The sequence below is a fragment of the Notolepis coatsorum genome (assembly GCF_963971535.1).
Source record: "Notolepis coatsorum genome assembly, chromosome: 12".
Lineage (NCBI taxonomy): Eukaryota > Metazoa > Chordata > Actinopteri > Aulopiformes > Paralepididae > Notolepis > Notolepis coatsorum.
Genome location: NC_140176.1, coordinates 123149479 through 123172455, shown reverse-complemented (window position 1 = coordinate 123172455; position 22977 = coordinate 123149479). Strand labels below are relative to the sequence as shown.

Genomic DNA, 22977 nt, shown 5'->3' with positions numbered 1-22977 from the left:
AAAATAATTGGTAAACAAACGTAATGCTGAAAATATACACTTTTACTGTATATCTCGGGCTTAAGAGGTTAACCCTGTGAGGCCCAAATTAAAAAGAAATTAGCAACTTCAGAGGCCAGAGGGTGGGACATATAAACACATTTACTATAAAATAGCATTGTGAGGCTGAACAACAGGACCAATTGACTATACATGTGCTTAAAGGGGAACTATCTTATAAATGGCTTTTTTCAGTGTTTACCATTGTTTCTTAGCTATGTGGACTTATATTAATAGGATATATGTCTCTAATTCTCATATAGGCGAATTCTTCCAATTCTCCTCTCACAATATTCACCCTCACTGAACTGAGTCATCTGAAAATGTGCATATCTGTGATGTCAGAGATTTCTCAGCTGCATAATAATGTGGCAGTTGATGTGGCAGTTGGCACCAGGCCACACAGTGGTTGGAGCCCAGCCTCAAAACGGCTTAAGATCTTGAGGTAGAAAAATGCGGTTTTTAGTACTTGATTAGAAATACAAAACAATGCATTTTTTTTTGAAAAAAACCTATGTGTTCCATAGACTCACAGGAATTGTGTAAAAGTGCCCAAATAGTGAAAGAAATAGTAAAATAGTTCCCCTTTAACATTTTTTAAATAAACATTATTTTTTTAAATGGCTAAAAGTGATTTTGTCATTTTGCAACCGTGGGTCTCACAGGGTACTTTTAACCCTGTGAGGCCCAAATAAAAAAGACATTAGCAACTTCAGAGGCCAGAGGGTGAGACCTATAAACACATGAAGGGTGCCGTGACAGAAAAAAAAGGTTGAGAAACGCTGGTATATGGTGTGGCTCTTTGTGGTACCACAGTAATTTTTGTGGCTCTTGGTCTCTGACTGGTTGGCCACCCCTGCAGTAGGTCCTCCAAGCTATAAACTATACAGTAGGACGTCCTCCAAGCTATAAACTAGACAGTAGGTCCTCCAAGCTATAAACTAGACAGTAGGTCCTCCAAGCTATAAACTAGACGGTAGGTCCTCCAAGCTATAAACTAGACAGTAGGTCCTCCAAGCTATAAACTAGACAGTAGGTCCTCCAAGCTATAAACTATACAGTAGGTCCTCCAAGCTATAAACTATACAGTAGGTCCTCCAAGCTATAAACTATACAGTAGGTCCTCCAAGCTATAAACTATACAGTAGGTCCTCCAAGCTATAAACTATACAGTAGGTCCTCCAAGCTAGAAACTATACAGTAACGGAACGTAGACCAATCTCACTCACTCTTATTGTCTGGGACCAAATTCGGTCACGCCCCATTACCAGTAAAAAGTGGGAATCTCTAGAATGTGTTTTGGGCGACGGTGTTTACGGAAGTGCGGTAGCCTCTTAAGTTGATGTTATACTACACAACACTTTCTGTTGTCAGTAGATGGCAGCATTGGTTTACAATTAAAAGGTGAAAATGTTATGACTACAACATGAATACAATTCCCATGACCTTTAGCACAGGTCACAGGTCACCGGATTAGGAAAACGCAATCTGAACAGCGTTAAACTATTAACGGGACCGGAGTACAGTGATCGAGAATGGTCACCCAATTATCTTAACAAAAGTGCATCATTAGCATTATGTTTGTTTTCTAAACGGGAACATAATGGTACAATTTAAGATTTGAATGTTATCCACATATAAAGGGCAAATAAAACATCATTAATTTGTAAGAAATCTAAAAAAAAAAAAATGAACTATACACTTAAATAAAATAATGTATTTGAGATTCTCTTAAACTATTTTTTTTTTTTTTTTATTCTTAAAACTAATTAAATGATTGAATAACGACCTGTTGAATGCAACTACAGTTCAATATCTTAAACTAATTTAATCTATTGAACCGTAGTTGCATTCAACAGGTCGTTATTCCTGACTCCTCTCTCTCTGGTCTTTCAGCATTTCGGGAGCATATGACCAAAACCCAGGCAATTTCGAGCCCTTAAGGAATCAAATAGTCTGCTCTATCGCTGCATGCTAACGTTATTGTTTTAATGCACAACTGTGGGAAAAACATGGCAGCGATAAGAGGAATCGATAGTCACGGAGGCATGCGATTCCAGGAATCGGACAATTAGGAACCGGCTCCCAACGGGAACCGGTTTTCGATTCCCATCCCTAACCCTTTGCATGCATTCCATCTTACAGCACCTAGACTCCAAAGCCTCATACGTTTGTGTTCTCTATACAACTGTCCAAGTATAACTGAGTTAGATAATGTGTAGTAGGGCTGAACTATTATCAATTAGCAAATTAGCACACAAAAAAATCGTAATATTTAACTTTTCTTTTTTCTTTAACCAGGAAGTCTCATTGAGATACAAGATCTCCTTTGCAAGTTATTGTTGTAGGAACAGTTTGGGAGAGGGAGGTAAGGGGTTTTAGATTGTGTGTTGTGAAGTTTAGACTTCAGAGAGGGAGAGTAAAGTACAGAAAAAAGGCCAGTATCGATTCCCAGGTAAAAAGAGACATGTTCAGGCTCGGTGTCCCGAACAGACCCACCGCGTAGGCCAGATGCAAGCTGCATTTTACAATAAACTTCTGTGGTGCTGCTTAATTTTTTTAAATTATAATCGCAAATTTAATCGCAATATCTGTCCGTGTAGATCAGGGGTGGGCAATTATTTTTCCCGGGGGGCCGAATGAGCAACTGAAAATATGTTGGGGGGCCGGGCCAAAATTCCAAACTCAATTATGCATAATATACATTTTATTTCTATATAAAAAGCAGTAAATGGCATTGTTTTGACCCCTGGTAAGAGTATGTTATTATTTGGCAATTAAAAGGTGAGGTTAGCTTTCAAAAATATCATTTATTCAAATAGAATTTATTTCCAAAATGATAAACAAAATGTGAAACATTAATAACAAAGGGCATTTTGAGTTTCATATACTATTGAAACAAGGATTTTCTTAGCTTTCTAAAGACATCACATCATCTTATAGCAAAAATAAACAAGACATGTCACTGAACTGTGAACATGTGTCCCACAACTGTGAAAGTGTCCCAGTTTTGTAGCCTTTTTTACTTTACATGCCTATATTAAACATTTAATGTTTTCAGAACTGTGCAAAAAAAAGAAAAAAAATATCAAGTGTCCCATTTCACTTGTTATATTTCCACATTTTAGTGTTCTTCAGTTCTTTTTTTTTCATTCAGTGTGAGAAATCCAGTCTCTGTTGAGCTTTAACAAGTCCATCAAAGTCAGGTTGCATGTCTGAGGTGGAGATGCGAAGCACAGCTGCCAGATGTTCATCAGTGAGAGAGGATCTGTACCATGACTTGGTAAACGTCATGACTGAGTGTCTGTTCACATATGTAGGTGGATCCAAAGAGAACCAACATCTTCTGAGCATGTCTCCTAAGCGTATATTGTGCGTGTGAACGTTGACATGAAAAGAAAAAAGTAAAAAAAAAATTAAAAAAAAAAAAAAAATTATTTTTTTTTTATTTTTTTTTATTATCATGTAATCTTTCGCGGGCCGGTCAGAATCAAGGCCGTACAATGCCCAGGTCTGGTGTAGATGGTGTGTGTTGGTTCCCCAGGGCTCATCACAGTAGATCTGGTTTGGTTCCCCAGGGCTCATCACAGTAGATCTGGTTTGGTTCCCCAGGGCTCATCACAGTAGATCTGGTTTGGTTCCCCAGGGCTCATCACAGTAGATCTGGTTTGGTTCCCCAGGGCTCATCACAGTAGATCTGGTTTGGTTCCCCAGGGCTCATCACAGTAGATCTGGTTTGGTTCCTCAGGGCTCATCACAGTAGATCCGGTTTGGTTCCCCAGGGCTCATCACAGTAGATCTGGTTTGGTTCCCCAGGGCTCATCACAGTAGATCTGGTTTGGTTCCCCAGGGCTCATCACAGTAGATCTGGTTTGGTTCCTCAGGGCTCATCACAGTAGATCTGGTTTGGTTCCCCAGGGCTCATCACAGTAGATCTGGTTTGGTTCCCCAGGGCTCATCACAGTAGATCTGGTTTGGTTCCTCAGGGCTCATCACAGTAGATCTGGTTTGGTTCCTCAGGGCTCATCACAGTAGATCTGGTTTGGTTCCCCAGGGCTCATCACAGTAGATCTGGTTTGGTTCCTCAGGGCTCATCACAGTAGATCTGGTTTGGTTCCCCAGGGCTCATCACAGTAGATCTGGTTTGGTTCCCCAGGGCTCATCACAGTAGATCTGGTTTGGTTCCCCAGGGCTCATCACAGTAGATCTGGTTTGGTTCCCCAGGGCTCATCACAGTAGATCTGGTTTGGTTCCCCAGGGCTCATCACAGTAGATCTGGTTTGGTTCCCCAGGGCTCATCACAGTGGATCTGGTTTGGTTCCCCAGGGCTCATCACAGTAGATCTGGTTTGGTTCCCCAGGGCTCATCACAGTAGATCTGGTTTGGTTCCCCAGGGCTCATCACAGTAGATCTGGTTTGGTTCCCCAGGGCTCATCACAGTAGATCTGGTTTGGTTCCCCAGTCAGGGCTCATCACAGTAGATCTGGTTTGGTTCCTCAGGGCTCATCACAGTAGATCTGGTTTGGTTCCCCAGGGCTCATCACAGTAGATCTGGTTTGGTTCCCCAGGGCTCATCACAGTAGATCTGGTTTGGTTCCTCAGTCAGGGCTCATCACAGTAGATCTGGTTTGGTTCCCCAGGGCTCATCACAGTAGATCTGGTTTGGTTCCCCAGGGCTCATCACAGTAGATCTGGTTTGGTTCCCCAGGGCTCATCACAGTAGATCTGGTTTGGTTCCCCAGGGCTCATCACAGTAGATCTGGTTTGGTTCCTCAGGGCTCATCACAGTAGATCTGGTTTGGTTCCCCAGGGCTCATCACAGTAGATCTGGTTTGGTTCCCCAGGGCTCATCACAGTAGATCTGGTTTGGTTCCCCAGGGCTCATCACAGTAGATCTGGTTTGGTTCCTCAGGGCTCATCACAGTAGATCTGGTTTGGTTCCCCAGGGCTCATCACAGTAGATCTGGTTTGGTTCCCCAGGGCTCATCACAGTAGATCTGGTTTGGTTCCCCAGTCAGGGCTCATCACAGTAGATCTGGTTTGGTTCCCCAGGGCTCATCACAGTAGATCTGGTTTGGTTCCCCAGGGCTCATCACAGTAGATCTGGTTTGGTTCCCCAGGGCTCATCACAGTAGATCTGGTTTGGTTCCCCAGGGCTCATCACAGTAGATCTGGTTTGGTTCCCCAGGGCTCATCACAGTAGATCTGGTTTGGTTCCTCAGTCAGGGCTCATCACAGTAGATCTGGTTTGGTTCCCCAGGGCTCATCACAGTAGATCTGGTTTGGTTCCCCAGGGCTCATCACAGTAGATCTGGTTTGGTTCCTCAGGGCTCATCACAGTAGATCTGGTTTGGTTCCCCAGGGCTCATCACAGTAGATCTGGTTTGGTTCCCCAGGGCTCATCACAGTAGATCTGGTTTGGTTCCCCAGGGCTCATCACAGTAGATCTGGTTTGGTTCCCCAGGGCTCATCACAGTAGATCTGGTTTGGTTCCCCAGGGCTCATCACAGTAGATCTGGTTTGGTTCCCCAGGGCTCATCACAGTGGCCCAGTCTGTCGGCGTGACGTTGTTGCCGCCCAGGAAGAAGATCACCGTCATGTTGATGGGAAACCACTCCGCTGGCAAGAGCTCCTTCATCAACTGGTAAATGTCCTCCACTTTCACCCTTATCTTAACTCATTCCCCGCCAACAACGATTATACTCGTTATTGGGCGCCATCCTTTGAACGTAGTGTACAGAGACATTGTGGTATACAGAGACATTGAGGTGGTGTACAGAGACATTGAGGTGTACAGAGACATTGAGGTGTACAGAGACATTGAGGTGTACAGAGACATTGAGGTGTACAGAAACATTGAGGTGTACAGAGACATTGAGGTGGTGTACAGAGACATTGAGGTGGTGTACAGAGACATTGAGGTGTACAGAGACATTGAGGTGTACAGAAACATTGAGGTGTACAGAGACATTGAGGTGGTGTACAGAGACATTGAGGTGGTGTACAGAGACATTGAGGTGGTGTACAGAGACATTGAGGTGGTGTACAGAGACATTGAGGTGTACAGAGACATTGAGGTGTACAGAGACATTGAGGTGTACAGAGACATTGTGGAGTACAGAGACATTGAGGTGGTGTACAGAGACATTGAGGTGTATAGAGACATTGAGGTGTACAGAGACATTGTGGTGTACAGAGACATTGAGGTGTACAGAGACATTGTGGTGTACAGAGACATTGTGGTGTACAGAGACATTGTGGTGTACAGAGACATTGTGGTGTACAGAGACATTGAGGTGTACAGAGACATTGAGGTGGTGTACAGAGACATTGAGGTGGTGTACAGAGACATTGAGGTGGTGTACAGAGACATTGAGGTGTACAGAGACAGTGTGGTGTACAGAGACATTGAGGTGGTGTACAGAGACATTGTGGTGTACAGAGACATTGAGGTGTACAGAGACAGTGTGGTGTTGATGTCCATATATTCATGGCCTGACTGTATGTTGGTTGATAATGTAATACGATGATATTTCTCTCAGGTATGTAGAAGAGCACATTCAACGCACCGGGGTGGCCATCGAAACTCAAGGTTTCAGCTTCGTCACCAGTGGTCGCAAGAGAGAGTCTCTCACAGTGAGTACATCACTACAAACAGAGTGGACAGATATGTTCTTTGGTAAAACGTTGATATCTCGATGTATATCTCAAGGCAACACTACAGCCCCTCATTGTGGAAACCAATGTTGTCTGGTTTGTAAGAAACACCGTTATGGATAATAGGAAGCTCTGCAGTGGCTGTTCAGCTCACATCCGCGTGAGTCTACACATCACTCAAACTCTTAAAATTAGGGATGTCCGCTATTATCGGCCTACCGATATTATCGGCCGATATCGGAAAATATCATTTTTTTTTTACATTTCTATTTATTTATCCAGGCAAGCAAGTAAGAACAAATTCTGGTTTTATTGTCAAAAGTAGGGCTGGGCGATATGGCCAAAAACGTTATCGCGATAAAATTATAAAATGATTTTCATATAACTCGATATCGATAATTATCGTCGATATAATGTCTGTCAAGTTTAATTAACTTTTTATGCTCGGCGCCGATGGACGGGCTATTACTAGACTTGTTTTGCTGCTGCAAATGTCTCGAGAGTCGAGTTGATGTCGTCATCAGTCCGCGCACGTTAGCAGTTAGCCAGAGCAAGCGGAGTATCTCATGACAATGTACTAAATATGACCCTAAAATACTATGTTCCGCCCCAATACATTGCAACGACGTCCACCGTATACCCCACACTACTATAACAGTTACCCTCAGAATTCAAAACACACACCAACTCTGCAGGTAAACTGTAAAATAGCGCCGTGCAAGCTAATTATCCTAGCCAGCCTCGTTTCCAAGCGGTGTATTCCATGACAATGTACTAAATATGACCATAAAATACTCTGTTCCGCCCCAATACATTGCAACGACGTGCACCGTATACCCCACACTACTATAACAGTTACCCTCAGAATTCAAAACACACACCAACTCGGCAGGTAAACTATAAAATAGCGCCGTGCAAGCTAATTATCCTAGCCAGCCTGTTGACTACTGGAGTCCTAGATTCCGGGTCTCCTTCCGCTGTCGGCCATCTCCTTCACTGATTGGTTGTTAGTGCGTGTGCTCATATCCAAGCTTGGAAAATCGATATATCGAAACTTTGCGACCACGTTTCATGTTTATTTCGATGAAATAATGTATCGTGATAGTTATCGTTTTATTGCCCAGCCCTAGTCAAAAGTATGCATACTGTTGTGTTAATTCCACAACAAGAGATATGAATTACCTGAAATTATTCAGTTTTTTGGGGGGGGAAACCCTGCATATATCGGTATCGGTTGATATCGGTTGATATCTGTATAGGAAATTAAGAGTTGGACAATATCGGTATCGGTAAAAAAGCCAATATCGAGCATCCCTACTTAAAATGTATTAAATGGATAAAATATGTATATTCTTTGTTATTTCCGGTGTACAGAATGCATTTGAATTGATATAGGCCATGTAACTGAGGGGTACAATTCCCTGACTGTATTACTAGATATGATACTTACTACCACTACCTTTGTACTTAATATTCGGCCACCCAGTACTCGGCATAAATATATTATGATGAACACTGTCACGTAGATGAAACGGATCCAACACAAATGTACTAATTAGAAATAGGTCTTTATTTCTACACAGCGATGGTGTGTAGAGCAAGCACTTAATCAAATCAATCACATTTATGAATGGGAATTAGTATGCACTTTTATGGCAAGAGTATTCGTCGGTATATCAATAGAGAATGTCCAATCTCTGAAGGCGCAGGTGGTACATATACGACCTGGAATAGTTTAAGGAATAACAGCAATGATACTTTAATGATTATAGGCTGGATACACTAGGGGGGGTTAATCCGGTCGCTTGTAAGCCGACAGGAGTAGGAAGGGGGGGGGGGTAGAATCCGGCTGCCTCATCCGGCCAAGGGTATCCCAGGTGAACCCACTGTAGTGCCGTTCAATGCGCCGGCGATCCTTGGACCACAGATGAAAGCAGATGGACTCTTTGTGGGCCGGCGTCCTCCGGTCCACGGAGGAGAGACGTGAAGCGACCTCGTCTTGCAGAGCGTCTCCTCACCTTGCGTCCTCTCCAGGGGGGGGGGGGTTCCACCACACGGCAGTGTCGGGGGTCTTTATCCATGGAATAATCAACGTATACAAAGCATAATCCGTGCCTGGGAAGGCGGGCTGTCGTCGGTAGAATAATCCGGTATACAGGTCCACTCGCTCGTCGGCTCTGGGGCTCCTCGGGTGCAGCTTCACGTGGGGTCAACCACCCTGGATAAGCAGCCAGTTCTCTGCCCGAAACGATGGGGTACTGACTACGGTAGTATTCTCACCGCACGAAGCACTATATATTAACAGACTATTATTAGCTTAATAGACTACGTCCAACTCGACGATATAGTGCCAAATATGACTATTCAAATATTAATATACACGATGTCTCAATACCGATGGTAAGCCGAACTTGGCCTTACTCCCACACGTGGCGTCGCGGGGAGGCTTTACGTCTGTGACTCTATTGGAGGGTAAGAAACTGGACTGAAAAGGAAAGTCCTACTTTAGTAGCGCAGTATATATACGCACTATGAACAAATAGTCCCATTAGTGGTGCGGTAGCCAGATTCCTACGCGGAACTAGGACTTGTTCGTACATGTTGAGCGGTACGTTTGAACTGGGTCTGGGGGGTATGGCAGCCTGGCACCAAGGTCTCGACCAATAGTAGAATGGAGACTATTATGGGATGTTCAGTAGGCTAGAATGGATATTCAATGCATATTGTACAAGGAATATACAAGGGATATCAGGGAATATTAGAGAATATACAAATACAATTAAATATATATATATAAATAAATATATATATTCGGTTTAATCTGGCCCTTCACAACAGGCCATGTTGTTCAACTGAAAAGCACAAATACATATTTCACTGTGACAACAACACCACTGGCTTTGGCTCCTGTCCTGAAGGCATCAAAGGAGGGGGGGGGGGTCCTTTTTTTGATGCTCTGATCGTCAGCAACTGCATACGTTTTGGAGTACGTTACATATAATCATTGCGATCTATGTGAAATCATTGTAGGATCAAAGTAGAGTTGATGTCATATAGTCCTTACCTTTGCTAGGAGGTATTCCAAAATGAATATTCCAATTGTCTGATTGCAATTTCCAGTATTGATGTCCATCGGGTCCCTGACATGAAATGGGACAAACTACGCATGAAGTGTGCTGGACGCGTTCCAAGGTGCTCGAATGAAGCCTTTCACTTGCCCGGGTACCATTTCTCCGCCCGGACCATATAAAATGTAACACAGTGTGAAATAAGGTTTCAAAGGGTAGGCGATACTGCCACCTAGCAGGGTTCGGTCAGCATTGCAATGTCGGGGTCTCAGAATGAGTCCTAATGATACACCGAGGTCGGTGAGACTGTATAAAAAATTAAAACGAATGAAAGAAAAAACGAACAATCCAAAACCCGCCTTTCCTCGGGTTTTGGCGCTCAACCGTTGGCGAGATAACCCGACTTTTTACGTGATTGGCGCTGATTGAGTTAATGACTCCTGCTCACTTGCTGTCTTTATTTTCCATGTTTCAGGGCAACGCTACACTGCATCTGTATCCACACTTCAAACCACTGCAAGAGTTCAAAGGTGAGGTGCTTGTCCTAAGGGGGGGGGGGGGGGGGGGGGAGTGCTGGTCTTAAAGCGATGCACTGCTCTGTTGTCATTTAGAACTGAACTTTGTAAAGAAACTCAGTGTTAACCCTTTCACTGCCACACGACAGCGGGTTAACCCTTTCACTGTGACGGTACAGAAGGTTAGCCCTTTACTATCACACAAGTAGATAGTAAAGGGTTAACCTTCTGTCGTGTGGCAGTGAAAGGGTTAAGAGCGATGCGCTGCTCTGATTATTGTATGTAAAATCTTATTTTATTGAACTGTTTTATTGCTCTGCAGTACTGCATCATTTTACTGTCTATTCTATTTTTTTTTACTAACTATTGCACTTTTTTTACTGTATTTTATTCTTTTTATTTTAAAACTGAATCAAACTAAACAGAGAAGCCTATTGCGATGTTGGATCCTAATGTGAAAAAACTGATTTGCCTTACCTTGCTGCTATCTTTTTATGCTAGTTTTATATGTCTGTAACCAAATTCATATGTTTCACATGTCTGCACTTTATACGTTGCTCATTTTATGTCTGTCTTTTTTTACTGCTGTGAAGCACTTTGAGCTGCAATTTTATTATTATTAAAGGGGAGGTGCTGATCTTACAGGGTGCTGATCTTAACCCTTAGAAGTCTAACCTAAATAGCTCCTCCTCCTGAGAATTTCCCCCTTTTTTTTTGTTACATAATATAAAATTACAGATTCATACCTTCAAAATAAGCCATCAATTGTCAAATTTGAGACGATAGTTTTCAATCAATGTCCTATCAAACATTCTGGTAAAATCCTAACACCTTTTCAGTATAGGACTTTGAACTAGATCCAAGTTCATTCAGATATCTGATGAGAGAACTACACTCCCAGAATTCAATGTGATCATTGTCACTAGCACCATTTCACACCTGAGCAAAGGCCCAGTCATTCCTTTGTTATTCCAGTGAATGGACCCAGCAGGAGGCCTAGCCTGTGTGTGTTTCTGTGTGTGTGTGTGTCTGTGTCTGTATCTACAGTACTGTACCATATCAAAAAAAAATAAGCAAACTAGATGTAAATGTAATGTGTAAATGTGTAAATGTAAATGTGTGTGTGTGTCTGTCTGTCTGTGTATGTGTGTGTGTGTATGTGTGTGTGTGTGTCTGTGAAACATGTCTTGTACTCATTTACCTCACTAAATACATACTAAATGTGTAACTGTAGATTTCAAGAGAGAGAGAGAGAGAGAGAGAGAGAGCGACATTTATAATAATTATATTATTAGTTTTTTTACACACACACACTAATAACATGATCATAACCAGAGAAAACAAGACCAAAGACAACTGGAATAGAATATCACACAAGGAAGGTGGCGCATGCATAGAAGCTGGTCTACTTTGGGGGAAAAGGCATTTTTCTATCACTAAATATGGAGTACTCCCCATTCAAAGAGATAGGGCACAGATCTTGTTCATCTTGTTAGTCCCTGTTATCAACAATGAAGCAGAGTGAACCATCTTCTCTCTAGACAGACTTTGGTAGTACCCTCTTGTAAGACCTTCTGGTGTATAAGATTTCAGACACACATCCAACTCCCAACATACTAACCGACATACTGTCATCCATGAAAGTGTAAGAATAGGACCTTTGAGGGAAGATGCCTCTCCTGTTTTGGGGTAATACGCCCCCCACAGACATCTAATGATTTTGAATAGACTAAGCCTAGCTAGTAGCTAATGTTAGATTTCTGAGAAAGTAAACTATCATCTAACAAAATAACACAATAGCTATGCTAAGAACTGTATTACATCGGTTTAAAAAGTATTATAATGATAAAACAATTGCTAGCACTATTATATTGCTATAGCATCGCAATAGCTTGAATTTCTTCACCTCCTGGGGTAAAAAAAGATAGTGAGAAGGCTTTTGATAAAACTGAACTCTTTTACATGATGCATTTAGCGAATGAGACAGTATTAGTTATTTTGTTAAGCTTGTTGATATATTACATTACAATATTTTACATTTCGTTCCATAATAGCAAAGCTGTAGTCTGATTTACCATCTAAATGTGTTTACTTAAGTGTACATATTATATGAATATTCAAATGATATATATTTTGAAAACACACACACACACACACACACACACACACACACACACACACACACACACACACACACACACACACACACACACACACACACACACACACACAAAACACACACACATACACACCTTAAATGTCAGGCACATGGACAGTGGACTATGAGGTGTAATGCACAGTGAGCCTTTAGATATGTTGTGGTCTTTATAGCTGGATCAGGACTGAGCAGCCAGAATGGATGGCTTTTCCATGAAAACCCAGCCGATTCTCTTACAGAAGGTAGGCTGCCTTGATGGAAACAGACATGTGGGTTGTTAGAAACTGCACTGGGCCAAATGGGCATCAGGATCTACCAGATTATTAACACTTGTGACACGACAGCCTCCAATATATCAGATATTTTGAGAAATGCGAGTTATGTGCTTGTTATTACCAATTCAGATATAATTGTGTATCACAATATCATGATTTCATCACGTTATGTTCCATCATGAATGATCTGAGGAGAATTAACTGAATTGCCCAATTAGCAACACCCCAACAAATAGTCTAACCTAAATAGCTCCTCCTCCTGAGAATTTCCCCCTTTTTTTTGTTACATAATATAAAATTACAGATTCATACCTTCAAAATAAGCCATCAATTGTCAAATTTGAGACGATAGTTTTCAATCAATGTCCTATCAAACATTCTGGTACAGTCATTACAAATTTGCCATAGAAACTGTGCATTGGGGGAGGTTGGGTAGGTGGGGTGGGGCTGTACATTGGAGGTGGGGGGGTTGGGTAGGGGGGGGGGGACACTGTACATTGGAGTACTGACATACATTTGACATGGAAACTGTACATTGGAGGAGGTTGGGTAGGTGGGGTGGGGTTGGGTGGGGCTGTACATTGGAATAGCCATGCTTGGTCTTTATTGTACAACTGGGTTAGGACATTTGTAGGGGCCAGTTTTGAATTGCAGTCTCCCGTAGGTGTTCTTTGAGAGTGTTTTTGAAGGTGGGTAGTGATTTACATTCCTTTACAGCTTTGGGTAGGGCGTTCCACATTGTTGTGGCATAATTGCGAAACGTGTTTAGTCCCTTGTTTGAGCCGAATCTGGGTTTTACATGATTTGTGATTTACATGACTCAGACCGGGAGTAGTCTCAGAGAGGGAGATACAGAGGAGAGATGGAGGGAGAGAGAGGGAGATAGGGAGATATAGATAGAGAGAGGGAGAGAGAGAGGGAGAGAGATATATATAGGTTAGAAAGCAACCTGGGTTCTCAGACAGACAGACAGACAGACAGACAGACAGACAGACAGACAGACAGACAGAGAGAGAGAGAGAGAGAGAGGCGACGTCATCTTTCCTTCACAAAGCGCATCGAACGCTGTCAACTAAAGCACCGTGTTTACTACAGCGCGGGTGCATGCGTAAGCTGTCAACTAGCGAGATGCGTTGTACTTGTTACAGAGCTGGTTACAGAGCTGGTCCACACTGCTATTATGAAATGACCCGAAATGTATGTAATTTTGTCAACTAAAGCGGTCCGTGTTTAATAATAATAATAATAATGACTTGGATTTATATAGCGCGACAGCGCGGATGAGCAAACTCGTCACACAGCAGCCAGTGATCATTCATACCTCGTATACACAGACGCACTCTGCCATACAGTAGTTAATGTTAAATAAAGCCCATTTGAATTGAGAGAGAGCGAGAGTGTGTGTATGTGTATGTAAGCTTTTTTTTTTTTATCTGAGAGAATGTCCGCGAATGTCCTCAGACTCCTCACGCAGGAGAGGAGAAACGACTGCAAAAAGTCGAGTCCCGTGGATATTATTGCAACAGATAATTCATACATTATTATGTTTAGAATTTGGATGGGGGGGTAGGCTCTGATACCAGTCTCACGCCTCTGCGGGGGTGTAAGTGTAACACCTATTCACAGCGCACACGCCGCTATTGTGTGTGTGCGCGCGTCCATGTATGTGCGTTTCGTGACGCGATTGTAGTTCTTATCGCAAATGGAGATTATTACAATCATGCCATCTAGCAAGAATTAAACGTATTTACAATTCGTATTAGGTTTAGCAAGTTGGGGGACGTATACCTTACATGTCAAAGCACTAGAAATGGCAATTTTTCTATTTTTATCGATTTCTGAAAAGATGTCCTTTTTGAGCATTTAAGAGGGATTCTAATTTCTTTTGTTGTCCGCCGACGGGTTCAAAGCTCCAGCGTGACCCCTAAGGGTTAAAGGGGAGGTGCTGATCTTTGTACCTGTCCTCCAGGTGTGTCTGAGTACCTAATAGAGATGTACCTGTCCCTCCAGGTGTGTCTGAGTACCTAATAGAGATGTACCTGTCCTCCAGGTGTGTCTGAGTACCTAATAGAGATGTACCTGTCCTCCAGGTGTGTCTGAGTACCTAATAGAGATGTACCTGTCCTCCAGGTGTGTGAGTACCTAATAGAGATGTACCTGTCCTCCAGGTGTGTCTGAGTACCTAATAGAGATGTACCTGTCCTCCAGGTGTGTCTGAGTACCTAATAGAGATGTACCTGTCCCTCCAGGTGTGTCTGAGTACCTAATAGAGATGTACCTGTCCTCCAGGTGTGTCTGAGTACCTAATAGAGATGTACCTGTCCTCCAGGTGTGTCTGAGTACCTAATAGAGATGTACCTGTCCTCCAGGTGTGTCTGAGTACCTAATAGAGATGTACCTGTCCTCCAGGTGTGTCTGAGTACCTAATAGAGATGTACCTGTCCTCCAGGTGTGTCTGAGTACCTAATAGAGATGTACCTGTCCTCCAGGTGTGTCTGAGTACCTAATAGAGATGTACCTGTCCCTCCAGGCAGGGTTCGAAATTAACGGGGGCTTGGGGCATAATGCCCTTGAAAATGGACAAAATGCCCTCGAAAATCAGTTAAGGGGGGCACAAAATGCCCCCGACAGTTTACTAATTATATATATATATTTATCCGGTAATGGCGCGTCTGTGTATCGTACGGTTCAGATGACGCGCAAATAAAAAAAATTCATTTGGCGGAGGTGAGCACTGGCTGCAGCAGCACTGCAGCTGAGCCAGGTGCTAGTCAGTTTGTGTACAAATGGCAAGCACAATCTAAATCAATCTTCATTACGACTTTAAAAACATAGCCATTAACATTACATAGGCATACACACATCTTGCCATAGCGTTAGCAGTTTGTACAAAACAACGCACGTTTTAACTATAGAATCAGCCCGCGAGCTAATACAGTCAACGAAATGTTACCGTAGCTACTAGCTAGCAGAGGAGGAAATGGGAGTCTGAGAGGCGGGGTGTTTAAAGACAATGATAGGCGTTTATTCAACATCCAAGAAGGCTAACATACAACTGTGTTTTACTAACTCCAACCGGGACTATTGCCGCTTTCCCACTGCATGCCATCACCTCCTAACGTTACCGGAGCTACCGGAGCTGATAATAACATTGCCTGAGCTGAAGGTGCGTGACACTAAAATGTCCGTGGGGACCCGGCGCCAACCCATAGATAGTTCCAACTCGGAGGTACTTCTCAAGGTGGGGTCCGGGAGGGGGGGGTTCGAGCTGGAGCATATGTGTGTAGGTTTTTAGATAACGGGTATTAGGGGTATATCTTATATAAGACAATTAACTAAAATGTGATTTCATTGGATGTGCTCTGACAATTAATGCTTGTATATCTTATCGTGTGTTGTCATGTTTGTTTATGTGTTTGTTTAAAAAATAATAAAAAAATAAAATACAGATAGTTCCAACTCACCGAATTACGTAATCCACCACAGTTGCACTCAATATTTAAATAATGTTAGTCTAAATAAATGTAGACAGATACATAATAATTTCAAGCAGAACACAAATCTTTCCATTAAGAACTGACAATCAGGGAATTTAAACATGGTTGACATTGTTTTTTTGTGTTTATATTAAAGAAAGGAAAGTCTAGTGCTGGCTGAGCATATTGTTTGTTTGCACTAAGTTAATACTACAAATGTAGCCTATATTTTTCAGTCAGTTCGGTCTTTGTGTGCCAAACATTATTTAAGGCTGTAAACACTGTAACACTGTAAACTTTTTTATTTATTTTTTAATAAATGAGAAGCATGTTTAGATTTGAGTGTTAAATTTTTTTTTATAAAAATGTACGTATATCGAACCGAACTGAAAACCGTGACCCCAAAACCGTGATACGAACCGAACCGTCCATTTTGTGAACCGTCCCACCCCTACCGTTTATCATAAAAATTCAGTGCCCCCGAAATACAAAAAAAAGCCCCCGAAAATCAATTAAGGGGGGCAAAAAAAGCCCTTGAATTTTTTTTTAAATTTCTAACCCTGCCTCCAGGTGTGTCTGAGTACCTAATAGAGATGTACCTGTCCCTCCTCCAGGTGTGTCTGAGTACCTAATAGAGATGTACCTGTCCCTCCTCCAGGTGTGTCTGAGTACCTAATAGAGATGTACCTGTCCCTCCAGGTGTGTCTGAGTACCTAATAGAGATGTACCTGTCCCTCCTCCAGGTGTGTCTGAGTACCTAATAGAGATGTACCTGTCCCTCCTCCAGGTGTGTCTGAGTACCTAATAGAGATGTACCTGTCCTCCAGGTGTGTCTGAGTACCTAATAGAGATGTACCTGTCCCTCCTCCAGGTGTGTCTGAGTACCTAATAGAGATGTACCTGTCCTCCAGGTGTGTCTGAGTACCTAATAGAGATGTACCTGTCCTCCAGGTGTGTCTGAGTACCTAATAGAGATGTACCTGTCCCTCCAGGTGTTTCTGAGTACCTAATATAGATGTACCTGTCCTCCTCCAGGTGTTTCTGAGTACCTAATAGAGATGTACCTGTCCTCCAGGTGTGTGAGTACCTAATAGAGATGTACCTGTCCTCCAGGTGTGTCTGAGTACCTAATAGAGATGTACCTGTCCCTCCAGGTGTGTCTGAGTACCTAATAGAGATGTACCTGTCCTCCAGGTGTGTCTGAGTACCTAATAGAGATGTACCTGTCCCTCCAGGTGTGTGAGTACCTAATAGAGATGTACCTGTCCTCCAGGTGTGTCTGAGTACCTAATAGAGATGTACCTGTCCCTCCAGGTGTGTCTGAGTACCTAATATAGATGTACCTGTCCTCCAGGTGTGTCTGAGTACCTAATAGAGATGTACCTGTCCTCCAGGTGTGTCTGAGTACCTAATAGAGATGTACCTGTCCTCCAGGTGTGTCTGAGTACCTAATAGAGATGTACCTGTCCCTCCTCCAGGTGTGTCTGAGTACCTAATAGAGATGTACCTGTCCTCCAGGTGTGTCTGAGTACCTAATAGAGATGTACCTGTCCTCCAGGTGTGTCTGAGTACCTAATAGAGATGTACCTGTCCTCCAGGTGTGTCTGAGTACCTAATAGAGATGTACCTGTCCTCCAGGTGTGTCTGAGTACCTAATAGAGATGTACCTGTCCTCCAGGTGTGTCTGAGTACCTAATAGAGATGTACCTGTCCCTCCAGGTGTGTCTGAGTACCTAATAGAGATGTACCTGTCCCTCCAGGTGTGTCTGAGTACCTAATATAGATGTACCTGTCCTCCAGGTGTGTCTGAGTACCTAATAGAGATGTACCTGTCCTCCAGGTGTGTCTGAGTACCTAATAGAGATGTACCTGTCCCTCCTCCAGGTGTGTCTGAGTACCTAATAGAGATGTACCTGTCCTCCAGGTGTGTCTGAGTACCTAATAGAGATGTACCTGTCCTCCAGGTGTGTCTGAGTACCTAATAGAGATGTACCTGTCCTCCTCCAGGTGTTTCTGAGTACCTAATAGAGATGTACCTGTCCCTCCAGGTGTGTCTGAGTACCTAATAGAGATGTACCTGTCCCTCCTCCAGGTGTGTCTGAGTACCTAATAGAGATGTACCTGTCCTCCAGGTGTGTGAGTACCTAATAGAGATGTACCTGTCCTCCAGGTGTGTCTGAGTACCTAATAGAGATGTACCTGTCCCTCCAGGTGTGTCTGAGTACCTAATAGAGATGTACCTGTCCTCCAGGTGTGTCTGAGTACCTAATAGAGATGTACCTGTCCTCCAGGTGTGTCTGAGTACCTAATAGAGATGTACCTGTCCCTCCAGGTGTTTCTGAGTACCTAATAGAGATGTACCTGTCCTCCAGGTGTGTCTGAGTACCTAATAGAGATGTACCTGTCCCTCCAGGTGTGTCTGAGTACCTAATAGAGATGTACCTGTCCTCCAGGTGTGTCTGAGTACCTAATAGAGATGTACCTGTCCTCCAGGTGTGTCTGAGTACCTAATAGAGATGTACCTGTCCCTCCAGGTGTTTCTGAGTACCTAATAGAGATGTACCTGTCCTCCAGGTGTGTCTGAGTACCTAATAGAGATGTACCTGTCCTCCAGGTGTGTCTGAGTACCTAATAGAGATGTACCTGTCCCTCCAGGTGTTTCTGAGTACCTAATAGAGATGTACCTGTCCTCCAGGTTTGTCTGAGTACCTAATAGAGATGTACCTGTCCTCCAGGTGTGTCTGAGTACCTAATAGAGATGTACCTGTCCTCCTCCAGGTGTTTCTGAGTACCTAATAGAGATGTACCTGTCCCTCCAGGTGTGTCTGAGTACCTAATAGAGATGTACCTGTCCCTCCTCCAGGTGTGTCTGAGTACCTAATAGAGATGTACCTGTCCTCCAGGTGTGTCTGAGTACCTAATAGAGATGTACCTGTCCCTCCAGGTGTGTCTGAGTACCTAATAGAGATGTACCTGTCCTCCAGGTGTGTCTGAGTACCTAATAGAGATGTACCTGTCCTCCAGGTGTGTCTGAGTACCTAATAGAGATGTACCTGTCCCTCCAGGTGTGTCTGAGTACCTAATAGAGATGTACCTGTCCCTCCTCCAGGTGTGTCTGAGTACCTAATATAGATGTACCTGTCCCTCCAGGTGTGTCTGAGTACCTAATAGAGATGTACCTGTCCTCCAGGTGTGTCTGAGTACCTAATAGAGATGTACCTGTCCCTCCAGGTGTGTCTGAGTACCTAATAGAGATGTACCTGTCCTCCAGGTGTGTCTGAGTACCTAATAGAGATGTACCTGTCCCTCCTCCAGGTGTGTCTGAGTACCTAATAGAGATGTACCTGTCCTCCAGGTGTGTCTGAGTACCTAATAGAGATGTACCTGTCCTCCAGGTGTGTCTGAGTACCTAATAGAGATGTACCTGTCCTCCAGGTGTGTCTGAGTACCTAATAGAGATGTACCTGTCCCTCCAGGTGTGTCTGAGTACCTAATAGAGATGTACCTGTCCTCCAGGTGTGTCTGAGTACCTAATAGAGATGTACCTGTCCTCCAGGTGTGTCTGAGTACCTAATAGAGATGTACCTGTCCTCCAGGTGTGTCTGAGTACCTAATAGAGATGTACCTGTCCTCCAGGTGTGTCTGAGTACCTAATAGAGATGTACCTGTCCTCCAGGTTTGTCTGAGTACCTAATAGAGATGTACCTGTCCTCCTCCAGGTGTGTCTGAGTACCTAATAGAGATGTACCTGTCCTCCAGGTGTGTCTGAGTACCTAATAGAGATGTACCTGTCCTCCAGGTGTGTCTGAGTACCTAATAGAGATGTACCTGTCCTCCAGGTGTGTCTGAGTACCTAATAGAGATGTACCTGTCCTCCAGGTGTTTCTGAGTACCTAATAGAGATGTACCTGTCCCTCCAGGTGTGTCTGAGTACCTAATAGAGATGTACCTGTCCTCCTCCAGGTGTTTCTGAGTACCTCTGCACAGAGATCTGCACGTCGCGCCAGAAGCGCTTCAGCCTCGTGACGTTCGCTGACTCTCCAGGCCTGGTGGACGGAGACATGAAGTACCCCTTCGATGTGGACCAGGCCATCATGTGGCTAGGTGTGTTATGTGGTTTAGTGTGTTATGTGGTTTAGTGTGTTATGTGGTTTAGTGTGTTATGTGGTTTAGTGTGTTATGTGGTTTAGTGTGTTATGTGGTTTAGTGTGTTATGTGGTTTAGTGTGTTATGTGGTTTAGTGTGTTATGTGGTTTAGTGTGTTATGTGGTTTAGTGTGTTATGTGGTTTAGTGTGTTACGTGGTTTAGTGCAGTGGTTCTCAACTGGTCTAGCCTCAGGACCCAACATTTTCCTTAGTCATTAAGTCGCGACCCAAATTTTTTAACCACTATCATTTTTTTTTTTTTTTTTTTTTTTTTTTTTTTTGTAGTAATACACAATCTTTCATGCACTGTTAAAAACATGAAATAAACAGTGCAACAAAAGTGCAACTAGGGCTAAAAACCCAATCCAATTAAATAATAATAGATAATATATGCTTCTTAGCAGATTTTCTTAGCTTAACATAACTGACCTAAGTTTGGGGGAACTAATGGGATAACTGGGGTTGCAACAAAAGTGCAACTAGGGCTAAAAACACAATGAAATTAAATAATAATAATAAATAATAAATGCTTCTTAGCAGACTTCTTAGCTTAACATCCCAGGGAACTAATGGGATAACTGGGGATGTTGTTTGCTCCTGACAAGAGTCTTAAAGTCTGGGGTGATGGTAGACAAAGCAACTCTGAGGTCATGCTCAATGTCCAATCTGTTCCTCTGCTTTGTCTTCAGCTGGACCAGAGCTGAGAAGCCACTTTCACAAAGATAGGTAGTGAAAAAAAAAGAAGTACCGGTGTGTATATATATATAAAAAAAAATTGTTAAATTTTTTTTCACACACATCCGCAACCCACTCAAAATGGCCCCGCGACCCACTTTTGGGTCGCGACCCACCAGTTGAGAAACACTGGTTTAATGTGTTGTGTGTGTTAGTGTGTTGTAAGGCTGAGCCCGAACGTTCAAACGTTGGTTCGTTACGCTGACATTCGGACTTTAATTAATAGGTTCGAACGTTCGGTGAAAAAAAAATAAAGGATGCAGACGGGGTTGAGGTGATGTGAATGCGAGGCGCTCGGCTCAACCACTATGGTCTGCCGGGCTGCAGCGGGATACTATTTCTCAACCAGAGCTCTATTTTGATTGACAGGCGATTCTGCCAATTACGTCACACCGCTTGCACCCGCCTCTGCTGTTACCACCAATCGGCAAGCGTTTATTCGTTTTTTACTTCAGGCAATGCCGCCATTGATCTGCTTGCGAGAAGCCTCAACAGACTTACCGTAGCTACCGGGGAGCCGCCCGTAGTTAGCTCCCCGCAGAGGAAGTAATCGGTAACGAGGTTTCCGTAGGTGAACCTGCAGAAGGATCATTAATGAATACCAGCCTTTTTCGGCCACGGAGCGCGAGCTTCATGGCGGGAGGTGGTTGCGTTGGAAACAACAGCAGGCGCACGCCTCGGCTCCTCAACAGACCCGTCTACCTCGGAACGGTGGTAGGGCGGACGGGCGGCAGGCGTGTTGGCAGCCCGTCCACCCTACCACCGTTCCGAGGTAGACGGGTCTGTTGAGGAGCCGAGGCGTGCGCCTCTCCTCCCGGCTCCCCTCTCCCCTCCCCGTCGACCAAGAGTGAATACCTGTTATTGAACGTGTAACACTAACTATATAACGTTAATGACACAAAACGAATGCCTTTGTTTATCTAGCCCCTTACGTGACTGCAAGGGCTATTGTTTATCATAAGTAGTAACTTTGATGCAGTAGCTTGTTTATTTACATGTTTACAGCCACCACTGTAAACAACATGTTTTTCACCAATAGACTATGCAATGCCGCCCTCCGTAGGATCTATAATAATACAATAAAAAAAAAAAAATTATTATTTAAAAATCTTCGTTTATTAAAAAAAAATGTATTAAAATTTTTTTTTAAACGAACGTTCGTTCGATAAACCCTGGCGAACGTTCGAACCCTAAAAACAGGGTTCGGGGACAGCCTTAGTGTGTTGTGTGTTATGTGGTTTAGTGTGTTATGTGGTTTAGTGTGTTATGGGAAAACTCTATCTTAAATTATTTACTAGGACACACTTTTTTTACGATGCCAGCTTGTGAGAATTCGTTGTGGCCAGCTAGCCTTGATGCTATTCAATGCCATCAACATTAGCTAAATAGCTAACCAACGAAATACAATGACAGTACCCAACTAACGTTAATGCCATTCAGAATGTATAACATAGCTACAACACACAATAACGTTAATACAATTACATGCATCATTGTATACAATGAATGGGTGGGGCTAGTCGAAAGGACTGGAGACGGACAAGTTAAACATCAATTAATTTAATACAACAGGTAGTTTCAATCTGCGCTGTCGTGCCTACGCACCACAGGGCTATTCTATTATATACGGCTTTGACACGCTGCCGATTAAAATCAGCAGCTCTTCCTCCTCATCGTCGATTGCCTGTAGCTGCATCTAACGTTAAAACTAACCTAAAGTTAGTTGTTCACCAACAATCTCAACATTTGTTTGTCCCACAAGATGCCAAGTCAAGAGTTTTATTTGTCACAGCATACAAGTATACAATGAAATGCGGGTGGTCTTGCCCGCAACGATGTGCAATACAGTGGTACAACATATAATAGAATCCAATAAAACAACATTGTGCAATAAACAGTTGTCCGCTC

General features: G+C 43.2%; 1 protein-coding gene across 1 annotated transcript in view; it reads left to right on the top strand.

Moving 5' to 3' along the window:
• LOC311238252 (uncharacterized protein) overlaps nt 1–22977 on the top strand; it is a 71701-nt gene that overhangs the window by 3454 nt on the left and 45270 nt on the right. Inside the window, exons 2-5 of the mRNA XM_084326278.1 lie at nt 5572–5683; nt 6582–6675; nt 10240–10294; nt 20152–20292. Of these exons, the coding sequence (XP_084182404.1) occupies nt 5572–5683; nt 6582–6675; nt 10240–10294; nt 20152–20292 (402 nt within the window). The remainder of the gene's footprint in view (nt 1–5571; nt 5684–6581; nt 6676–10239; nt 10295–20151; nt 20293–22977) is intronic.